Raw genomic sequence first — 24,173 nt, 5'->3', positions numbered from 1 at the left:
TTGCGTCTAGACATTGATATGCGCTAGAAATCAAGCGCAAATTTCGCACTGAGTATGTTTGTGATTAAATTCAATGAATTGTTTTGTTTTCGCGAGAACTGTTTAATTTAATACGGAAACAATTTGAATTGACTGCAGATGTGGTCACATTACTCAGCGTTGCTATTGGAGTGGGTGCTGCTAAGTATTCTGGTAGTTTGAACATACCGTAAGCCAAAAAATTTCGGAATCAATGTGCTGGTGTGCCGCGCACTATTTTTCTTTTCCAAAGTGTGCCGCGAGGTCAAAAAGGTTGAGAACCACTGTAGTATTGAGTAGCTCACATCGCGACAATTGGTTGCTGATTAAAACATGATTTTGACTGCATCGCTGCATTTTCTGATCTACGTTCGCAAAGCATGGTTCACAAAATATATTAAACGCGGCTTGCGGCCCTCGTCGGTGCAAATAATTAATGCCCTTTAATTTGTAGAAGGCGGACGTATATATGGTCGTCAAATCGCGATAGGAGATTGTGTTTCTCACAGCGCGCGATGAAATCTACGTTTCTAACAATGAGGTCGAATTGGTATATCTAATAAGGATCGTTAGTTTGCTGAATCAGCATCAGTACCCTATGCGAAATACATAGTAGTGATCAATTTTATCGGACTGGACAGTCGGTCGGCAAAGTTGCGCTGATAACGAAATTGCAATAATTACAATTACAGGGTGCGCCATACCTAAATACTCAGATTCGTCAATAACAACAATTTGTTCAGACGCAGAAGTGTTTCTGCGGACGGTAGCAGTCCTGTACGCGGACTCGCTTCAAACCACCGACTTGAGTGCACATTAGATATCGATGACTCGTTTCGCATGCAAATGATTCTCGCTAATTTGCAGTGCGCAGCATCGATAATACGAATAAGTGAATTGGCATTTCAAAGGGACGGGAATTCTGGTTATAAACGAGAAACTCTCTGGCTTATGCCGACAACGCGCCACGGCCTACGTAGGCCCCGATCAGCCAGTCGAATTTGATGGTAAAATGGTGCGCTTTTAATCATCCACGTGTTATTGCAGTAAGAGCAATATGGGCGCATGCCGCGACCTTATCAATAGAAATAAATATCCCAAAGGTTTGAAATTCGATTCGCGATATGGTTGCGCTCGATAGAGTCCGTCCAGCAATTAAGTTTATTGGGACATAGAAGGCTCCCGTTCAAACTAATAGAATAAATTCAGAATTTGCAACACCGAGAATATCGTTTTGTATCAATTTTTGACAACGTTATTCAACGCCGTGCACTGCACAATGCGCAATATTATTAGCAAATCAAACACTTGACAAGTGACACCAAGGGAATACGAGTGTATAAAGCAGACACGAATTAGTGGCCTATGATGATAGCAAACGAGGAAGCGTGCATCTAATCGGTGATTCCACAACTTGCGTATACAGCGCAATGGGTTTCCAAGTCTAACATCGGGACAATCGTTTGCTCACTATAACGACATTTGAGTTGCAGTGTTGCATTTCCCGATAAAAGTTGACAAAGCCTTGTTAGAGTAATGAATATGCGCACTGCGCATTTGCGCATGAATGACTTTCAATTCGCAGGTATACACAAACACACTGTCCTATTTCGCGCTCCAAGCCTACAATTAAAGAGACTATCACGGAACTAACTCAAGAATTATTTTGTAAACAAATATGGGCGCAAATACAATTTAATTAAGAGAAGGAGCGGTTGAATTCGCCGTCTGTCGAGAGAGAAGAAGATGGTGTTTCTCATCGCAAGGGTGTCGAAATCGACGTCGTAAGCGAGGTTGCTTCGATCGTCTGATTGCTAATCACGGATTACAATTTATTGGGGCGTTAAAAGCACTAGTTCGTCGTCGCCAACGACAGGGATATCTAAACACAGGGATATCCCTGGCCAACGAAGCTGCGTATTCAATCATTCGCGCGCGTACCGGTTAATGGTAAATAGTTGGCATTTACGCACTACCACGGGCTGATTTGAAATCGCAGACAGCGGGCTTTTAATCTTATTGTATGGGGTGGCCGCCACCCCATAAATGCGTCATGGGGTGGCTGCGCCACCCCGCCACCCCGTAACTCGGCGCCTATGCTAGACTTCACATTTAAAATTATTGCTGGTTTGTTAATGTTGAAGGTAACGAAGAAAAAAGTATGCGTCCATCGACATTTATTTTACGCACCCCCCAAAACAGAAAAAGTCTGTCAGAGACTTTATAACTCGCGGACGTCGTAGTTTTTTGTATGCGAGGAAAGATTCTGCCATGATGTAATTGTAGACAAATTCACGGAGTGTAATCATCAGGGTTGTAACCAAGTCACATGGCTCCGCTCCGAGTCACAAGTCAATCTCACTTTTATAGTTTTGACTCGAGTCAAGTCGAGTCATTTTCAATTCACCACCGAGTCAAGTCCGAGTCCAAGTCATCGATGAGCAGAGGGTCGAGTCCGAGTTATGGTATAGTGACTCGAGTCCGAGTCCAAGTTATTGTGTTGACTGCTCAAGCTCAGTTTCCAGTTAAAGTCTTTGTTAAAGCCACTTTTTATAACTCTGTTTGGTGATATCGAATGGTTCGAATTTATAATATGCTAATTTAGCAGTTTCTGGTCGCATTTTCAAGTACCAATACCAATAGACGAAATCCCGATAGTGTGATTACCTTACTATTCTTCGAAATTACAATGAAATGTCGGTCTTGGCTGTCTGAGTCTCGAGTCATATGACTTGATTCGAGTCATGCGCGATGACTCGAGTCCAAGTCGAGTCAATACACAGATTGACTCGAGTCGAGTCATTTCCGTATTTTGAGAAAATGACTCGAGTCATTACAACCCTGGTAATCATGGAATTATCATGAAGAATTTGTCAAGTATTTTCGGTCCCAGTGATCCATCGGTAGCACATCTTCCCTACTATATCCAATAATCGAGACACGTTGCAAAGCGACAATAGGGTTTGAATATGAAAATGAGCCGATGTTTACATTATACAAATTGGTTTAATGTTATGATAAGATGTGACTGACACGGACTTCTCTGGAAAGCCGTAGGCCTAACCAACATGGGTATAATTCTCGGTCAGGGTAGAAACAGCTGCGTCGCAAATGCCGGCCCCACATTTATTTAAATACGTAGCCTATAATTTACAAAAATGAATCCAACTACATTCACCATTGTGAAATAACGATATATTTCTGTCGCAGACCGTTGGGATGCTTTAGTCTAGGGATGTGCAACGTGCGGGACTATTTCGAGGCTGACCCATCCAGATGAGCAGGAGCACACTTGAAGACCAACTTGGTTGGGCAAAGTGCGGTGCCAAAATGATTGGCGGCGATAAAACCTTGGCCAAAATGACCGTCTATAGTTGCCAGAAAGAATCCGTGTCCAATCGTCGAAATGGTTGGAACCGAATAATCCCGATTGCTCCCCAATTTGAAATCGCATGAGACACACATTTCTTATAACTGCGTTGCGTAAGACTATACACAGGGCCGTAACAGCACTTCGTCAGCCCCCCCCCAAAACTTTGGTCTTGGGCCCCCCATAGGGTTATAGACCGAACTTCTGGGGGGCTTCGCCCCCCAGACCCCCCCTCCGGCGATGCACTGTTTATCACTATTCATCATTATTATTGGGAGTTTGTTTAGTGAATCAGCTTTTGTCGCCTAAGCGCGGAAATTTTCTAGAATTCCTGATTTCATCGGGCAGTATGATCGGGAAATGCATATTTCTTATCAATTTTTATCCTCTCTCTGCTGACGTAATCAGATTTGCCGGTAGAGCTGAGTGAGGTGTGTTTGAAAAGGTAGGACCACTCAATAATAATTGAACATTTTCGGGCATATACCCGGTGGCAGGAACGAAACAGCACCTCGTCAGGCCCCCATCACGTTGTTCGCGTTTGTCACGAAATTATCAGTACTGTAATGTGAGCCAGCGCGAAGCGCGAAAATTTTCGATAATTTATGATAAAATCGGTCAATCAGATCGGCGATTGCATATATATTATGCTATCAATTTATTGTCCTCTCTACTCACGTAATTAGCTTTACCGGTAGAGCTGAGTGAAGTGTCTTGAAAACGGAAGGGCCCGTAAATATTGATTAAACATCTTCGGGCGGCGGACCCGTTGATATGACTTCGTTACATGATGTTATTTCGTGACTTCCAGTCTGCTATATCAAAAAATATAGAATCGCCCAAACGTAGGCTTCTAAACTAAGAGACGCACACGATTTCAAATTGGTATTTCTTCACTGGCATAAAATTTTTCCAGCGGGATGGTATTTGTCTTGTGAAGTTCAGATTGCAAAGACAGGAACATTCGGCGCCAGTCATTCAGGCGCCTATGGACAATTAAACCTATATGTATTTTGTATAGCCTATAACGAAGTCGTCGGTCTGCATAAGAGCATAGACCTTTTCGGCCAAGCTTTTCTCGCTGCCGATCGTTCTGACACACTTCTTTGAGTCGCATGTTATATGGCCTAAAACTTGATGGTATGTCTTGGTGGGTCGTGACGCGGTAAAGGCCCAATACCCAATAATATAGAAAAATGGCTACTTGAATTCGCGCGCAGCGCGAAAAAATTCAATATGATTTATGCTAATTCACGAAATAATTTTGGGCCCCCTTTCGAGCTCGGGCCCCCCCAATTGGGGGGTTTGGGGTGCGGCAGTTACGGTGCTGACTATACATAGTCATTTGCATCTTTTATATCTCAAATATGACCGTAAAAACGTTGTATAGCAACATTAACAGCGCCTTATTTCGATGCGTCGACTTGAGTGGCAGACTGGAAAGTTTTGGAACCACCGTCTTAAAGCATTCCCGTCACATTTTTACCGACTACAACCCACCCCACCTTCGCAAACGACAAAACGCAGCTGTTCAGAAAGATACTGAGAAATATTTATTTCACGGCCATAAGTCAACACAAGACCCATAAAGAACACTATACAAAGATACCAAAGGTGAGACGAAAAAGATTTTCACTGAGCATTGGTGAACCACATATATTGATGTCGCGGGGCTAAAGATGCATTCAAGTACTCGTATCAGGAGTATCCGTCGCGATGTCAGTACTGAACGGCAACGCGAAAAAGAAAGCTCGGAAAAGGATTATCGCACTGTACAGCGGATTATATGAAATGGAAGCGAGGGTAGTGCAATTGCGGAACTTTACAATGAGAATAACAAAGAAAAATAGGAATACAATTATTGAAATGAACCACGGAGCACCTTTTCAACAGAAATCGAGTTCATTAAAATAAATTCAATGCTCTTCGGCATTTTGCAACCCAGACGGTTTCGGTCGCGAAACGGGCGGCCTCAAAACTATGGCACACAATAATAGTGTTTGACTTGATAAGAATTAACCGCTAACAATATCTTCAGGAAATGATCGATACACCTCAAATCGGTGCAACGGGCAGCATTCTTCGTCGGCAGGTTTTCCGTTAGAAAATGAACCCCGGCAATTTGATAAGATACGCCCGTTTCCGTCGGCGCACGATTGTCCGACCGCTTGAACTAAACGCGACCGGACTCCTTAAAATATTTTGACGCAACATTAACATAATTGGACAGTAATTATATAGTGCTCACTATTCATCACGTTAACGGCGGTATATCGGTAAAAGCAAAGGTGACGATATAAATGCGTCTCGGGATCTGGGAAAGTAATTTCTGCGCTGCCAAAGCACCCTTCCTCAATATACATTTTTCTTCCCATAAACACACATATACAAAGACGGGAAAAGTAGTGAGTAGTAGCAGGGTTGTAACCAAGTCACAAGGTTCCGAGTCACAGGACAATCTCACTTTTATAGTTTTACCTCAAGCCAAGTCGAGTTATTTTCAATTCATCACCGAGTCAAGACCGAGTCCAGCTAGTAGAAGGCCGAGTCCGAGTCATAGTGTTTTGACTCGAGTCCAACTCCAAGTTCACGGTTCAGTTTTCAGTTCAATCCACTTTTTTTCAACCATTCTCGAGTGATATAGAATGGCTCGCATCTATATTATACTAATTTTCCTCAGTCTTAACGGCTTCCGACCCGATTTTCCAAGTCAGGACTGATAGACACTGATAGACAAAATACCAATAATGTGGTAACTCGACTATTCTTCGAAGTTACGATGAAAAGTAAGTCTTGGCCGTCCTAGTCTCGAGTCATGTACAATGACTCGAGTACAAGTCGAGCCAATACAAAAATTGTCTCGAGTCGAGCCATTTTACATATTTATAAAAATGACTCGAGTCAAATCGAGTCATTAAAAAATCATGACTCGAGTTATATCAGCCCTGAGTAGTAGTAGGCAAAGTCTATCTGAGTACTTCAAAATATTAGCACTTGATATATCACCTTCATCCAATTCGCTCGGACCGGATCACCTCAATTCCCAGTAGCCGGCGTGGACACACTTTGGCCGGGGCCACGAATCACAGATACCGCAGTCGCCGACGACGCAGGAACTGCTGCAGATGACGTAGCTTCATCACTGCAGTGAAAAGCAATCGGGTTAAGATCGAAATACGATATTCCAATCCTAGACCGTACAAACCTCGACGTCGCTGTGGAGACGGAGCTTGTGGCGCTGGACGCAGCCGTATCGTTAGGCGCTCCGGAACTGGACAGCGGCGGAAATTGAAACACCGGCATGCTTTTCATGAGTGCAGACTTCAACAGGGAACTGCTGCTTCCGCGTTGCAACAATAGCATGGGCGGAGTTGATGTGCTGGGGGTGAGAACAGACAATTAAACATAACGATTGTAAAATGAGTGTAAATAACAAGACAGAAACAGCATTCCTTCAAGCCGCCCAGTCTCACCGATGGAGAAGACGAGGACTGCTGTTCTTGTTTTTACTAATCATGATTCTTCGACTGCATTGGTTTGGTCATTTTTTACCAGTGTATTCTATTTCTTTGGGACAGAAATAGATCATGTCTAACAGTTTTATACATAAACAATGTTTTACACATAAGAATAGGACATGATCTATTTCTGTCCTAAAGAAATAGACTACACTAGGCCCGATTTCGACATAAATCTCCTGACTGGACATCTTCCGTTGAACGCGGTATCTAAACCACCTTGGCGTGTACGACATATTTCCTTCATAACATCGGCTAACAACTATATAAAGTTTGATCTCTGCGTGACTGCTGGAGCGTGAAGTTTTAGTGGGAATTTCAATAAATTGCCGCTCCATTACGGTGGCGTTCGGAAGAAAACGGCTGTGGCCAAATTTTTTTTTTCGTTTAGCCCTTCAATTTGAGACCACATCATTTTTAGAGTGCAGTGCCCCTTTAGGGACTAATAACCAGAAGGATTGGGCAAAATCGAGACCCTGAGTGATTCGAATGCACGGACATCAGTTAAGATATCGTAACTGCATTATTAATATATAATTATTCAATGTGCTTTTTCATGACCGCAACAAAAATAACGACAGTTACAATTTAGCCTACATCATGAAAAAATAATTTGGCATTTCCAGATCGGGAGTACTTGACATGGTGCAGTGTTGACATGCTGAGTCACGATAACTACTGCACGAAAACGTTTGTAGCTTGCTTGCCAATCTAGGCTGTTTCGAGATTCCTGATACTCAAGACACTGTCGAAATGCAAAAAGAACAAATGCATACTTGGCTGACAACGGAGATTGGTTCTTGGCTCCGCTAAGGAAATGGTTCTTGTTCAATTGATACAAGACCATAGGCGAGTTGGGAGTCTGCAGCGACGGGCTGACGAGGTTGATCATCGTCGGAGTCTGAAAGCAGAAATCAAATTTAAATCGGACTCTTCACAAATGCAACAAACAAAATCATTAAAAATATCTCTTCCCGAGTTGCTGTCAAGTGCGCATGACGAAACTCATTAGGGGCAGCTGAAAAATTAGAGGGTGGTGCGAACGTTTTTGAACAATTCCGTGACCTCGGGCATCCATTTCAATGAGGTGAACACAGATAAAATCCCAGAGGCGGACACGTCGGAAATCCAGAAGTAGCATCGTAAGTGATGACTAGGGCAAGTTTTTGTTGCGGTTAAATCCGTGGAAAGTTGCATTTATTCATTTATTTTCGAAAAAAGTTGCAGAATTGCATTTTGACCACATTTTGCTCGGTTGACTTAAAAAAAGGTCAATTTTCCGGCTCAGTTCCCGAAATACCCATAAAAGCGTTACTTCGGTGCTGATTTACGGTGTTTCAGTCGAATTCGACCGTGTATTTCACCAAAATCGAGAATACTTTCATGAAAAATCGAAAAAGTTGCATGAAAAATATGGACAAAAGTTGAAAAAAGTTGCACTATAAGATTCCTTCAAACAGCTTAAAACAGCATTCCACATATCTTACGAGTATTTAGGAAGCTCCGCAAGTTGTAAAAAAAGTTGCAAAAACTTGTCCTATGATGTCATAAATTTCCACTCGAGTAAATATGTTAGCAGCGATTTCAAAGTCAGTAGAAAAGGTAAGTATTCTAGGCCTGATATTGCCTAAAAGATGAGATTTCGGCTACTTGCACTCTAGTAGTTAGGATTTCAGACCACATCTACTTCACAATTCATTTCAAGTTGTACTAGAGTACAAATTTACATTGTTACTTCTACTTCTACGTGATTACCAATAATGACTACTACACAACATCCGAGCCCAAAATTTGCGGATGACAAAGGCAAATTTCATCCCTTGAGGCTACACAACTTTAGTATACCTGAATATTCCCTCCATCCATGACACCGGGCGCAATAGCCACCGGATTCAGACCGTGTTTGAAGTGAGCTGGCGTGGAATCACTCTTCTCTTCATCTTCCGCTTCCGAGTCGCCCTCCCCTGCTCCCTTGGCGTCGCCCCCCGACAATTTAGGCCGCAGCACAGACGGTATCATTTCCGTTGGCAAAAACACGACCTGGCCCATCGGCTTCACGGGGCCCGCTGAAGAAGTTTTCAAGCCTGCAGACGCCGTAGAAGTTTCCGGAGCGCAACTAGCTACATTATCGACGTTTGAATTGGATGCTGGTGCGTTTGTAGTCGTCGAGGCATTCGGAAAGTTGAATATCTGCATACTTTCAGAGGCAGCGGCCGAATTACCGGACACAAGACTCGGAGTCACCACTTTCAAATGAGACGGAGTCTCCAATCCGCTTTCGCGTTGTGAAGAGACATAGTATCCACCCTCGTAGTCCTGTCCCGGCTTACTTTTACCAGGCGGCTTACCGGCTTTACCACCTTTGCTATCCTCAGACACACCGCCTTTATCTTCATCACCGGTCCTCCTATCTTGAAAATTCGGGGTCACAATACCGCCTGGGTGAAAAGTAAACACTTGCTGCCTGTTAGCGCTGCTTACATGCGACGACCCTGGCGATATCTTCCGAAACAACCCTGACCCGGTCGGGGTGACAAACGCCGGCTGTAGCAGTATTGGCGTGTTAAGTTGCTGGGACGGTATTTGCACCCCGCCTTCAGAAGATTCGCCCGGATTCTGGGCGATAGTGAGAAAAGACGGGTTTGCCATTTGCAAGGCGGGGCTCTGCCCGTCCATGCCCGGGTTACCGAGCACGATGAAATTTCCGTCTTGCATCCTGGACAAGATCTGTAGCGCCGGCGTGTGCATTTTAGCGACGCCCGCCCCGGTCGGAAGCCGTAATCTATCATCGTCTGGCGTGTCTGATAATTCCTGACACTCGATATCGGACCCCTGGTCACCGTCTCCCGGGTTAGTGACAGAGGACGGGCGGGGCTGCTTGCGTGGGCGCCTGCGTCGCTGCAGTATCGACGACTCAGTGGGGGTTGACGCGAATTCAGTCGGCTTCCTGAAAGCCGAGCAATTAACTCCACCTTCCGTGAAGTCTTTCGGGGTGAAACAATGAAATCTCAAATTTTTAGCCCCGCCCGCAGACTTGGACTGGCCCGGTTCTTCGACCGCCCCGGCGTCAACAGGCGAAGGGTCGCGTTTTCTTTTCAGCGACGGCACTTTAAGCGGAGAGTCGGTGGGTGTTTTCAATTCTTGATTAGGGGTGTGTAACTGAGTGGGCGTGTTTAACGAGTTTGGAGTGTTGATTGGCTGATTGGGAGTGTTGAGCTTATCGTCATCTGTGATGTCGATTGGACTTGCCAGTTCCGATTGATCTGCGTTTTCGACGGGCTGTTTGCCTGTCGTTTGTTTGTCGCTGTCGATCGGTTGTTCAATTCCACGCAACATCAGCGCGGGCGATTTAGAACTTTTCCCCGTATTTTTTTCAACTTCTTCTGAATTCTCGCTGGCTTTCTCCGTCGCGTTATTATCACAGACCGGGAAAGGTCCTGGCGTTTTGGGGCTGTCTTTCGGGTCTTTCGTCTTACACACCCCGTTTTCAGATATAGTTGGACCTTGCAAGCGTATGGCCGCCCTGCGTCTGCTAACGTGCGTTGGCGGAAACTGAAACACGCTGCCGTCTTTATGCTGACCGCTCGTGTCCGAGCCGGTTTCGTCCGCGTTTTCCTCGCCAGAATCCGGCACAACCACTAACGGCATGACGCTCGGGGTTAACGGGGTGAACGGAGTAAGGACAATGTTGGGGCTGTCAATAGTGGCGCGCAGCCGGTCCCGACTAAATCGTTTCAGACGAGAATTGATCGGGGCACATTGTTCTTCATCGTCATCGACGACCATAATTTCGTCCTTGCCTGTTTTCATAGTGGACGGTATATTATACGCCGGGACTGATGCCCCACTTTCAGGCATCTTTTTGACACCGGTCGACCTCGAAAGAGCGTCTCTGATAATTTTCGGGGTCACGATACCGTCTTTCTCCGCGTCCTGGTCCTGCCCCTTATCCACGTTCGCTTGTAGATTGCTCTGATTGTCATCCATTTGTTTGCCACCCATACAAGTGGAGGTATTCTGTTGGTACATTTGCATCCGACTTGCGTCCATGCCCGACGCCTGTCCAGGTTGCTGCCTGTTCTTTAACCCAGCGCCTACCGGTGCTGGCCCGATGCGCGGCTGCTCTAATGTGATATTAGGCGGGCCTTGATACATATTGGCGCCTGACATTTTACCTGCCGAATCAGCAGCAGTGTATTGAGCGCTAGCTTCACTCCCCGTTGTTTTATTAGGGGCATTCCAACCACCGTAATTCACCATACCGATGCTCTTCGGCACAGACGCCAAATGCATCGTATTCGCGACATTAGCCGACGTGGTTTCGACCGTGTTCATCTTAACATATTCGCCCCCGTGGAAGGACTCGGCGCTCGCGAGAGAGAGCGGAAAAAGAAACTGGTCTTGCTTGCCGTTTCCTTGCTCTTGATTTTTACCCTGCGGCAGACAAGGCGTGTGTAAAATCTGAACCGGCGTTAAAGGAATAGACTGGAAGTTTTTCATGTCATTAGCAGTGAAACCTCCGTCGGTAGGCACCGGGCTGAGTATGTAAAAAGGCTGCTTGTAATGGTCGCCGTTTCTGCCGTTGTCGAGCATGCTGGGATCGCCGCTAGACAGTATGAACGGAGTCAACCCTGAAGACATGTTCCCTTGCAGGAACTCGTTATCGTGGAAATTAGTCGGGGTCGCTATATAATACTGCTGCGCTACTTGCGAATTCAGACTCATGCTTATCATGTCGTTGTGACCTGTTATGTTGTGCGGCATAGCCTGGTTGAACACATCGTGCTGCCTCGCGGATGCGTTCATGGGGTACTGCATGTGTTCGTTGGGGTTGCCTGGGACTTGCGAGCAGTCCGTGTGCAGTATCACGCTACCTCTCGACGCCGGTGGCTGCGTGTAGTTGTTTGGCTGTTGATTCATGTACTGATGTGTGTTGCTGGCGGTGCCTTGAGACGTACCGTCCTGATAGGACCGCGGCATTTGATTTTGCGGCTGGCCGTAATGCGTCGCGATAGACGCATTATTCTCAGGAATAGAGTGGTATTGAAAAGGCTGAGGGTTGTTAGCGATCGGTCTAGAATGCGATTTCGCGTCCTGCGACACAGTCATCGGGTGTAGGTAAGTCGGCGGCATTTGCTGCATGTGCGCCGGTTTGATTTCGTTCTCCCCGCCGTACGCTCTGCCCAGCTGTAGCATGTTGTTGCTGTTGTTACTGTTTGTGCCGGGCCACGGCGCTTGCACCCCGTTACCAGCGTCGTTCGACGGTAGATGGGTGAGCTTGGACGGCTGCGGCATTTTGCCCATCAGTCTGTAGTGCGGATCCATCATGTGGCCGTATTGCATTTCCATTTCGGCGGGCTGCAATTGTATGGGGTTGGGTTGGTACATCCCGTAGAACGAGTTGGCGTCGCCTGGCATCGCTTCTCCGTTTGGAAATTCTTTCCTTTCCGTTTTTGGAACTTTCGGATGTTGCTCGTGCTTGGGCTTGTTTTTCACTTTATCCTGTGAATAAAAATATCAGATTTACAAAGTGTTTGAAGGATTCGATTTAGAGCGATAATCCACAATGCAAATTCTACAATAGCGAAATGTTAGCTTGCTAGGATGTTAGCTTGCCAGGCAGTAATCAATTTGAATATCATTTTACAAAGTTGAATTGAAGAGCTTCTTGGATGTCCAGAACTTCAATATACAATTGAATAGTATATTCATATTGAAATGAACCTGAACATTTTCGGCTGACACTCGTCAGGGATAATCGTCAGCATCTAGCAGAGAATTGGAAGGAACATCGTATATCAACAATCGTATCACAAAATAAGACGTCACCAGCTCAAAATTTCAAATAAGAGAGCATTCAATGTACTATTTTAAGATGGTACATGAACTCCTTTTGTTGACACAGCCTTGGCCGATGTATTTTGATAAAAGTCGACTCAGAGGCACACAAATGAAAGTGTGAATAGCCACTTCCGACGATGCGAAATCTGTCGTCTCGATAATTTTTCGCACAAGCAAGATTATCCAACAGATGCTTGCCAATGGCAGAATTAGCCTAAGATTGCTGCGCATCAAGCTCGAGGGGTGAGTCGAGGGTGAGATTTTCACCGAGCGTGAAACGCGTGTTCTAATAAATCTAGGGACATGCTGATTTATGCGTTCCTTTCCACGTAGCCACAATCACAGTGGCACTTAAATTGATAAACTACATTACTTTGTTGAAATGCGGGAAGCATGTCTTTACGCGTTGCAAGACGTTGAAACGATAGCAAAACATTCAGCAGCGACATGATTGAAGAATCATAACACAATATTGAGATCCTGAATCAGACACACCTCTCAAAACTCGTGAAAAAAAGTTGAGGCTGGACCCGGAGATTCTTGGGGATCACTAAAACGCCAGCGCGAAAAAGAAAATTTACAAATGGCCAATAGGCAATAACACATACGAGTGCGTTCCAAATTTGAGCGAGCATCCAGTGCTTACTGATTACGGCTGTTATAATGTCATAACAGTAACGGCAAGGCATTAGAAGGAAGATGTGTTGAGACGGCATCAGTAGATCTCATCTATATACATATCTCATAACATAGACCTGCAATGACTACGATGTAACAATTACTAATTCCATAACTATAATAAGTTTAATCAATAATACAAATACTAGTTATCGAGAAGCCTTTTTGGTACCAGAATATTGCTACGCTTCAAGGCGGATCGGTCCTAAATGCCAGGAATTAACACCATCTACCAATGCAACTTCTTGAACATCGGACAACAGAACTAGAATATAGTTACACAGATCACTCCAAATTAGGGGCAGTAGTACTGTTGATATTACGATTGCAAGCATGAATCAGCACAGTAGATCGTCATTAACAAGATCTGCACCTTCCAATATTTCTTCAACCCGTGTTCTGGTAGAGAGGACGGGTCCTTCTTTAGATGGTCCCTAACACGCCGGATCTTCTTAAAACTACACCCAGTCACCCAGTGCACTAAATTCTGACAGAAGTTGCTTTGACCATCCAAAGACGCTGTAAAGAAGAATTGGCGGGAGTCAGTAATCAATGTGATGTACAATCTATCAGTATCGCATAGAAAGTGAGTTATATCACGACGCTAGCGTGTAGGTTTTGTTTATAGATTCCGTTACATGCATAGGTACATGACAGGCAAATTCAGAAGTTAAATGCATGAATCATAATTTCATGTGAAAATAGCTCAAGATCAATCGCCGTGAATTTTTTAACACGCTAGCTGACTAGCCAGCTAACATAGTAGTACTAGTACCAGTCGCGTTCTCAGTTACGGTGCAGTAAATCAATAACAAACCTTAGGCACCGAATATTTCAATGAATGCCCAAATGGCAGATAATTTGTCAGAAGTAATGTCAATCTTCTATGTTGATATTACATACCAACTAAAAATCACTTTCCATCACATTTATTATCGTTATTGCCAAGAGTAAACAAAAGATACATTTATACTAAATGGTTACTGTGGTGAGGTGAACTTTATCTTAAAAAGGCACTGGTAATGCAGGACTGTTGTATTGAACAGAGGAGTAGGCCTATAAATGCGATTGTATGAAGAAGTCATCAAATGTTCTGTACTACAAATGCGTTATTGGTACCAAAAATATAGGCAATTGTCACTAATGCTCGCACATCATGGTCAAGGAATAGGTACACAAACTTGCGCTCCATCAAATGTCCAACACCGCTAACTACAATTCAAATTTGCGCAAACTTTGAACAAATATTATATATCCTTAAAAACTCCTATCGCTATACAATAACGTATTCACTAAAACATGTTCATCAGATACTCATAATGAACAAACATTGGTAATCTGAAGTAATCTTTCGAATTGAATATGTTAAGCGCCAATAAACAATTCACTAATAACAGAAAAAGCGATGTCATACTCTTGGTAGAAATATTCAATCAAACTACAATTTATTTGCTTGCCTAAGAACTGAGTTTATCCCTGTACTATTTACCATGCGTTGTAGCATAGCCATCAAATGTTTACATTTATTCAGTACTACAATGTCTGAAATGTCGTCTATTGAAAAGTAAATCACAACAGCTAAACAATGACAGTCCCTGCTGAAATTTTTGGGACTCGTGCCCCGATTAGCCAATGAAACACAACAGGACGACAGAGAAATAACCCTGATGCATTGTTGTAGTAATACTCACAAGTGGAAGCACGCAACACTTCCGCAACAATTTCTTGGGCGACTCTCTGTCCGCTGCCCTCCAACCTCCGTCTCCAATCTTCGATCTTACCGAAATGTTGTGCCGCCAGGCGGCTTATGCAATTCCTGCCGCAGCACTGGTTCTAGAAAAAGCGACGGAATTCAGCGTCGGTGCAAATTGGGTTCGATAACCAGTAACTCGCTCCTGGTTGATTAGGATGTAGAGTCGGTGAATATTTTCTCTCAACTGGTGACATCAGAAACTTAAAAGCGTGATTGAACCCGAGTTGCTTGATTTTACTTAAAACAGTAATAGACAAAATACTATATCCATTGAATCTGAAGGCAGTGAGAGGGCTAAAAATTAACTGCCAAGCCTTGGTTGGCACAATGAGCATTGGGCAATTCCGTACGTTTGTCGCCACACTGAATTGACATCCTGTTTGCAGTGCCTTTGCAATAATCTTCCCATACAAAGACAAGTTACGCGCAGGAGTTCACGTTCAATACTCGGATACCGAAATTAGTCAGACTTTACAAATTTCCATGAATAGGTGATTTGCAAACCAGTACCCTACCCTCATTCCTGTGTCTTAACTAAATTTTAAGCATGCATCACAAAGCAATTACGGTATAGGTATGTAGTTTACCGTTCCGCTGGGTTTCCTGCCCATTTCCCGAAGTTCTTCCAGGGGAATAAGATGTCTCGGAGCTTTGGAAGCCCTTTCTGCCTTGTTCGTTGCGACTAATCGAGAGGTTTTCTGAAAACGGAGACAACAATTTCAATGTAATGACTAGAAAACTGCAGCATGATTGAGAAATAAGTCTGATAACCATGGGGGTCACAAATAAATATTATGTACCAGTACTTCATAAGTTACATACAAACAATACGGCATAATACGTCACTGGACAAGTATCATATAACAGTTCATCAAACTCCTGATAGACATATCTCTCACTATCAAAGTTTCAGATAAGACCAGGGTTAGATCGTGTTTCATAAAGCATACGACTAATGTGAAGATAGCAGGAAGCACAGATTCCGGGGTCATCAAGGAATGCAATATTCATCAGGCCACGCCACAGTGCGGTAACGAGATACAGAGCTACTCATATTTAGCACCTAGGGCGAGACTAATCATACTATGACATGATGCAATATGCGCAGATACAGCACAAAACGACATGTGTAGTATCGTGACAATGCCTAACGAACAAGCTGAAGCAACATTGTACGAATGAGTCACTGCACCAACACCGCTGGAAATATCAAACTACAAACAGCAAATTACCTGAGGATTCGTTCTCAACTTTTTGTACAGAAAATTTATGGAGTAGCCGAGCAACTTTTGCGCGGCTTTTTCGCACAGCGCGTACTGGTTCCGCAGCTTGCTTCTCATCTGCAAAACATATTCTTCGTACTTCTTTGACCTTTTCCGCCCGTTCCCGAGTCCGATCATACCCCTTTGTGGATGACTTGAACCATTATTTCCCTAATAAATAGGATGAATTCGTATACGGATACCTTAATTCTTTCAACGATTTTCCTTCTACCTCGACATGATCGAATGCGTAGCATTTCTCTTTTTTCAGCTCTGCCGCATGCTCATAAACACCCAGCAGTTCCTTAGCACGCTCAACTTGCGGGTTTGAAACGATAGACTTATCCCGAGTTATTACTGCAGCAGCATCGCTGGTTTAAAATAGTAATTGATTAGCAGGCTTGAAAGATCCATACAAGCGAATGCATACAAATCATCTGCGTTTTTCAGCTGTAGGCTCGAGTCCTCTTTCCATTTCTCACCGCCCAAGACGTACTTCCTAATGCAGCCGCACGGTTTGCTGTACGTCACACAACATTGCAGCTCTGCGCCTAATAGGCAAGACACAGATTTATATATCGAAATCATGTCCGAACAAGTCCCATTTTACCGTTTTGATTTTCAAGGACAACAGCTAGGAATTTGGCAAATTGATCCTGAACTTCGGCGTGTGCATATTTCAAGTTTTCCTGTTTTCCGGCTTTTTTCATGATTTGCCTTCTTTGTCTAAAACGTGTATGCATGAATTAGTTCCAAAACCAAAATGTTAAAACACCGCATAATGAAATGACTAGTTGATACAACACGTGTCATCATGGATGTTTTCACAATTTTCAGTTTTATGACCAATTTGTAATCACTCTATCGCTGTTACTAAGCTATAGATAGCACACGGGGAATTCTGAAACAATCAAAGCCAATGTCACGCTTCATGATTCCGTCAAGTGGCCAATGTGAATATTTTCTCGATTAAAATTCCCCATATTACTATTATTACAGTGACCATTTTGTAAGGTAGCAATCAGCCATGCTTTACATGACCCATGGGCATTCGAAAAAATCAAGCAAGGTAATCAGGTGTTTACATAGATCTATCAAGTGGTAGGAGAAAAGGCCAATCTCGCTTGGTATTTATGACCTGGAGCAATCCAGTCAGACCAAAAATTAAGACTGCATTTTAAAGAATACTGCGGAGTGAAGAGAAAACATCAATAAAACGCAACGTTAGAGTCATGTACTTGAAAATTACAAGGTTTCGCCGACATCGCCAGATTAAATATACGAGGCGGACCAAACTTGGCGTCAACAAACAATCGACAATGACACCTAAATTCGCTTTAAATCTAACCCTTCATATTTCAAACGGTAACATAATTTAATTCCTTAATTCGATCTTTGTTGTAACGCTTGAAAATCACATCACAAAATAACAGGTGCATCTCAAGTTTGATATTTAATAGAGTTTTGAAAAAATTCAGAAGCCATTTCATTAAATTTACATACCTTGACGAGGTAGACTTTCCACAGATCTGCACAAGTCGGTAGGTCCGTATATGTGAAATGAACTATGTAAATTGAATTTATATAACTCCAGGCACACGAAATGTCAAGTACATTTCTTAACAATGCCCCTATTGAAGCTTTATAATAATCTTCACCATAATTTCACTATCACAGATGGTCTGAAATCCAAGACATGGAAATATTAAATACCGGTACTTGCGAATCTCCACATACCTGAATGATATTTTCAAAGATAACAAAGTAGAATTTTCAACTTTGAACCTCATGGAATCAAACGATTTGAATGCTGAATAGCAGCCTAATGTGGGCATAAGGATCAAGTTCCCTAATCGACCTAGATATCAGGCTATGCCAAAAGTGCAATAGCAGTCGGTTGTAAACCATCTTCAAGCTCGTAAATAAGTCACGAAAAAGCCTGGTTCCAAGTTGAAAAATCTTCATGTCAATGCCGAAAAAATAAGCAATCAGTAATAACAGTGATTACTAGCTAAACAATATTTGAGTTCGATCAAAAGGTTATAATCTAACAGCATCGTTGCAAAGCATGGCAAGGTGCTACACACATCTACTGCCCGTGGCAAGTTTTTGTTCATTGCCATATATGCTACCTTGAAATCACGCTTTCAACCCCGAGCCACCCCCCCCCCCCCTCCACCAGAATTTATATTCATGAACATCAACAGCAAGGTAGGCCTATATTTACAAATTTAAGTACAGGTATATAGAGGGAACGAATATCACATAAGGAAAAGTGATTAAAATGGCTCTGCCATGCTTAAAATCTTTTAACATGAGTTCTCGTGCCGCAAATTCCCAAACAGATCTAGCCGACAATTCATATTCATCTAATAGAACAAGATATCATATACACATTACAGAAAAATTCCCAAAAATTATGCTCAAGTGGTATGTGATCTCTATAATTAACAGATATTTATTTTTGTATCGAAATTTATCAAGTATTGTAACTTGGCAATTCCTTAAATGAGAATTATTGAGACCAGACAAGTTAAACTCTTCTAATATGCCGGAATGTTTAATGGAGGTGGAAGAGTTGTGGTGATTTTAGAAGATCGGGGACCAAGGTCAGTAATATTGGGTTAAAATTTTTGATAAAAATGATTAGGCCTACATGATATTAGGTCAGCAACATGACATAATAGTATTCAAGTCACAGCGCCAGCAATCGAAATTTAGAGGGACAAGAGGCTCAACGCTCAAATACATTTTCTTTTTCATTTTATAGAACACACACATATTTTGTGCTCACGGAATCACCGACAATGAACATCATATATTACATAGGCTACAATTCAACTTCTGCAATTTTCAGAACTATGCCAAGGAACTAGACAATGATTTACCAAGTAAGAGTGGAATGAGGTCCTATTTGTGTTATTTTCAAATATGCAGCCTCTGATTAAACCTACTGCGACTCACCTCAAGACACTGACAATAGTGACATGAATAAAATATGGGAAATATGAATATATGGTAGGAGTATGTATTATTCAAATACTCATTCAATGCACACCGTCAGGCGAGTTTATCACAGCTGAATGTGTTCTAGAGACACCAACAAGGTTAAAACAACAACAAGTTATATTGTCGCACACTATCTTACTGCTCATCAGATAAATCTAAACCAAGCATAGAGGTTGTTTAATGTTTATAATCAATTCAACTGCATTTTGTAGCCTATTTAAATAAGGAAATTATTGAATTACAATGTGATGAATAGGGTGATTTTTTTTGACATGTCAAAAAATGTCAAAATTTTTGACGAAGTCGTTTGTATCGTAGATTTTGCACTGTTGGTGAACTTATCATTTGACATTTTACAGCTTGTCGACTACTTTTTAGGCCTACCTCTGTAGACGGCCCATTGTCTGCTCATTATGAAGCATAAACATTAAAATAACACAAATAGGTTGACATGATGTTCACCGCAATATCCTAACTGAAGCAAGACTGCGTGAGAATTGCATGGTTCTCATATCAAGAAACGCAGGATGAAAAATTGTGATGTAGACACTATTGCCAGAATTAAGCAACACAGTGTGTCACCAGCAGTGTACGCACAACTCCATTGTTGTCAGCCAACAACTGCTGCTGTTGAACGTTCTTTCTCCATTATTGGCAAACTATTAGCAAGGACAGACACTTTCTACCCGACAATGTAGGAAAGTATCTTTCGTTGTACTACAACAAATTCTAATCATTTCTACCATACTGCGTGATGTAAATACTGGAATTCTTCACAGGGCCAGGTTTCGTAAAAATTAAGTTTTTTCATGTAAAAATTTGTCAGTTTTTGAGTCAAAAAAGTTTTTCCAGGCCAAGCTACTTCGTAAGGACAGACAGTTCCAAGCATAAATGAAGATAAGTAGTACAATTCTAACATTATGTGGGAAAACACCTAATTTGCATACGTTAGGTCAAAATTTGGTTTTTCAAGGTAAAAAATGTCAAAATTTTGATTTTTTACTTCAAAATTTACTTTTTTTAGGTAACAAAAAATCGCCCTAGTGATGAATTAAACATGAGAATCATTACCAAATGAGTACCGGTACGCGGATGCTTTATATTTGTGAACAAATACAACATAATTACAATCAATCAAGTGTAAGAAATAACGACACGAGCCACGAACAGTAAAATTGTATCATTCTTAGTGAAAAATACCTGTAGTACAGTGGAAGACATCTGAGTTATTCATCTGTGATCTGATCAAAAAAGCCACGCCATACACTAATAGAGTAGCTGCACAGTTTAAGCGCAGTATGAATTTCTTTCCCTACATTTTAGAAGTTGCTTACTCCAGTAACAGCATTTCTTATTTCAAACAAATAATGAAGGCCTACGGTATGAAATGTCACAACTCAAAACTCTTCTTTTGGCACAATTGACGGTTAAGATATAAGATAAAAAGGAGCACAGCTATACACATGATTGAACAGTACAACCGAAGCGATAGCACAGTTTTACATGGTTCTATACTATAGGCAGCCATTATGATTTGTTGACGAATCGGAATCGGTAGGAACGTGTACCAAGCGTTTCAATAAATTATCACAGTAGAATTGTATTTTAAATTGTTTATATTGAATTTAGTATCTGCAATTAATATTTCAACAGCGAAATACATGTACCATAAATATTCTATACGACCAATAAACCTAAATTCACGTTACGTTTTTGTGGTAATTATTTGGAATTTGTCCAGAATCCTAATCTTCTTATGGATCCAGATTCCAAATCAAATATGTGAGAACGTAGCTGTTACACACAATAAGCTAACAGGTATTACTCGCACTAATTCTGCAAAAAGTAGTCACAATCAATGAGAATTTACACCTGTACAGAAACGCCTTTCTCCCGAAGTCAAAGCAACTAGAGAGAAGTATTCCTGAAAACAGACTATCTATATCTACTACCTTACAATGTCATGGATAGCGGAAGTATCACCGCTTGGATTGCGTGATCGCTGGTCGGCCAGTAAATTCGGACGACCGTGGATTCGGAAACGCAAATTCTGAATTCAACGCAGAACAGAGCCCACCGCACGAACAATAAAAGATGTTTATATCCATCTACCTTGGATTGGCCCCATTTCCACCCGCTTTGAAAAACAATTGATTTCTGCTGTCGGTAAATGTTACGATACAGTCAAAACCAATGTGATTTTTACAACAACACAACTGCTCCCTTCAACACGCAAAGACGTGCTTCCTGCACTTCAACAAAGTAATGTAGTGTACGAATATAGGTGCCACTGTGATTGTGGCTACGTGGGAAGAACGTCAAGACGTCTGCAGGACCGCATAAACCAACATGTCCCCAGATTTATCAGAACACGTGCGTCACGCGATGTGAAAAGCTCACCCTTAACTCATCCACTTAAGATTGATGCTGATCGATCAAAGGCAATTAATTCTGCCATCGGCAAACATCTGTTGGATAATCCGATTTGTGCGAATAATTATCGAGACGACCGATTTCGAATCGTAGGTCGAGGCCGTTCACAATTCCATTTGTGTGCCTTGGAATCAACTTTTATCAAAATACACCAACCAAAACTCTGTCAACAAAAGGAGTTCGTGTATCACCTAAAAATAGTACATTGAACGCTCTCTCATTCGAAATTTCATGCTGGTGACGTCATATTTTGTGATACGATTGTTGATATACAATGATATACAATGTACTAGTTGCTGACGATTACCCCTGACGAGTGTCAGCCGAAAATATTCGGGTTCATTTCAATATGAATATACTATTTAATTCTGAATGAGATAAATTGGGACGCAGGTAAACTATTTTGACTATTGATGAGAATCCAAGTGGTTAAATGCACCACCATCGACAATTACGGTACCCAGATTGATTATCGGTATATAAGCTTGGTCCAAGGTGGGTGTCTGATTCCAAAGACTACTCCAAGTCGCTTCGATACCTTCCTATCTTTTCTCTGTATCGCATTTTTGTGCGCTACAAACTGATAAAAGTTGCTAATAAACCAACCAACTGGTGCAGGCAAAAATAAATCTGATCTCTCTCTCTCTCTCTCTCTCTCTCTCTCTCTCTCTCTCTCTCTCTCTCTCTCTCTCTCTCTCTCTCTCTCTCTCTCTCTCTCTCTCTCTCTCTCTCTCTCTCTCGAGCTCACACACACACACAAAGATAGGTGGTGGCGAATGGTATTTCACCTGACAACGCTTCCGACGACCCCTTTGGGTATGATCGCAACATATATATACCACCAAAATTGAGACACACATATAACGTCCATCCTAGTCATTTCTAACTATCAGCTCATTATGAAGTAGTTCTGGAATAGTGGTTACTGGTTATATATGCAGGCTATGTCACGGGAAAAATGAATTTTGTAAACATTTGAAGTCGCGTTGATAGACCTGTGCTATTCTAACTTTTTTAGTTTTTCCACAAAACCCCAACAAAACATCTCTAAACAGGAATATGATTGTATCAGTATAGGCTATAGCAATTTTGCACAGTATAGGATACTTCATCTCAGATGGCAATTCTGTTGATGTGAATCCATGATGTTGTAGCAGTAATGAAGCGAAACAGCCTCGTAATAATCAATCATGTTGCAAATTTAGGGCTTGGCGGAGCCCCTGAAATGCTTCGCGGACCCACTGTTCAGAACCACTGACCTACTAGAGCAGCGTCCTCAAACACGCAGACCGCGGGCCGCATGCGGATGTTGGATGTTCATTGTTCATGTTCTTGTTCAATCATTGTTCATGCTCAAATATTCGACAATATTTAACTGGCACATATCTTATTTCTGATCCCAGAACTTAAAATTCCCTCTGAAACTACTCCGAAATCCTGAAGCTGCTCGCATCAAACTTCGCTATCAGCACATCATTTTCAAAAGCTACCATGCGGTGGAATACTCTATACGACAAGGGTGGGCAAACTTTTGAGCTCGCGGGCCGCATTCAACATCTGAATCCATTCGCGGGCCGCACTACATAAAATTGGAATTATAAACCAAAACGCAATATTAATTTTTAATTGATTATATAGTGAGGACATGGAGATAATATATGTGTTATTTAAAACAAGCCAAACATTGCTTTGATGATATCGTACACGCGTCAGAAACATATATAGTGGCGAGATTTCATAGGCTGGCGGACCTCAATCACCAATTTTTCAGAACTATAGAGATGAAAGTCGGTTGGCCCGATTCTTAGAACAGGACGCCAACAAATGGTTGCAATCTCAGACACCTTGTCCACTCCTCACCCGGTGACCTGTGGTGTGCCCCAGGGCTCAGTACTTGGACCGGTCCTTTTCACCTTATATGTCAACGACATTTTTGAAACCTCCTCATTGAACACCACACTGTTCGCTGATGATACTCACCTCCTCTCTTCCGCATCTTCGACGGCAGAGCTGGATGCCCTGACTGGTGACCAAATGCCCAAAGTCCATGAGTGGACGGCCCAGAACAACCTTTGCATAAACGCCTCGAAATCGCAATTGCTGACAGTTAATTCAAAAAATAACCTAACCGTTAATATCGCTGGTCAGCCCGTTTCCAACACAGATAATGCCAAATATCTCGGAGTTTTACTGGACTCGAACATGTCCTGGAAGAGTCATATTCAGTCCCTAGAAACTGAATTATCACCGAAGTGCGGCCTGTTCTACAGCCTTGGGCGCTTCATGCCAGC

The 24,173-nt window shown here is 42.4% G+C and overlaps 1 protein-coding gene across 2 annotated transcripts; it reads right to left on the bottom strand.

Moving 5' to 3' along the window:
• Nucleotides 1-4,918: 4,918 nt before the first annotated feature.
• Nucleotides 4,919-18,585, bottom strand: LOC145458442 (uncharacterized). 2 transcript variants are annotated; one of them, XM_080336810.1, is made up of 13 exons: nt 17,944-18,585; nt 17,051-17,166; nt 16,871-16,991; nt 16,644-16,811; nt 16,411-16,582; nt 15,766-15,876; nt 15,117-15,258; nt 13,799-13,944; nt 8,752-12,408; nt 7,683-7,807; nt 6,594-6,767; nt 6,395-6,530; nt 4,919-5,579 (listed from the first exon to the last, which is right to left on the bottom strand). In XM_080336810.1, the coding sequence occupies exons 2-12, from the start codon at nt 17,148-17,150 to the stop codon at nt 6,425-6,427; spliced, it is 5,022 nt and encodes a 1,673-aa protein (XP_080192936.1). In that variant the 5' UTR covers nt 17,151-17,166; nt 17,944-18,585; the 3' UTR covers nt 4,919-5,579; nt 6,395-6,424. The 2 variants fall into 2 exon arrangements, with proteins under 2 accessions (XP_080192936.1, XP_080192937.1); XM_080336811.1 differs by having other exon boundaries at nt 16,411-16,611; nt 16,673-16,811.
• Nucleotides 18,586-24,173: the final 5,588 nt, after the last annotated feature.

Source organism: Botryllus schlosseri, chromosome 16, assembly GCF_051294905.1.
Source record: "Botryllus schlosseri isolate E-star chromosome 16, Bs_hap1, whole genome shotgun sequence".
Taxonomy (NCBI): Eukaryota; Metazoa; Chordata; class Ascidiacea; order Stolidobranchia; family Styelidae; genus Botryllus; species Botryllus schlosseri.
Note: the sequence above shows the minus strand (reverse complement) of the source record. Positions and strands in the feature narration are given on the sequence as shown.

What these genes read in the sequence shown, in the direction of transcription:
- LOC145458442 (XM_080336810.1), bottom strand. Translation starts at nt 17,150, where the DNA reads ATGAAAAAAGCCGGAAAACAGGAAAACTTGAAATATGCACACGCCGAA. An exon ending in CTGAAAAACGCAGATGATTT is followed by an intron (nt 16,812 to 16,870) that starts GTATGCATTCGC and finishes ATTTTAAACCAG; the next exon opens with CGATGCTGCTGCAGTAATAA. An exon ending in AAATCGTTGAAAGAATTAAG is followed by an intron (nt 16,583 to 16,643) that starts GTATCCGTATAC and finishes TCATCCACAAAG; the next exon opens with GGGTATGATCGGACTCGGGA.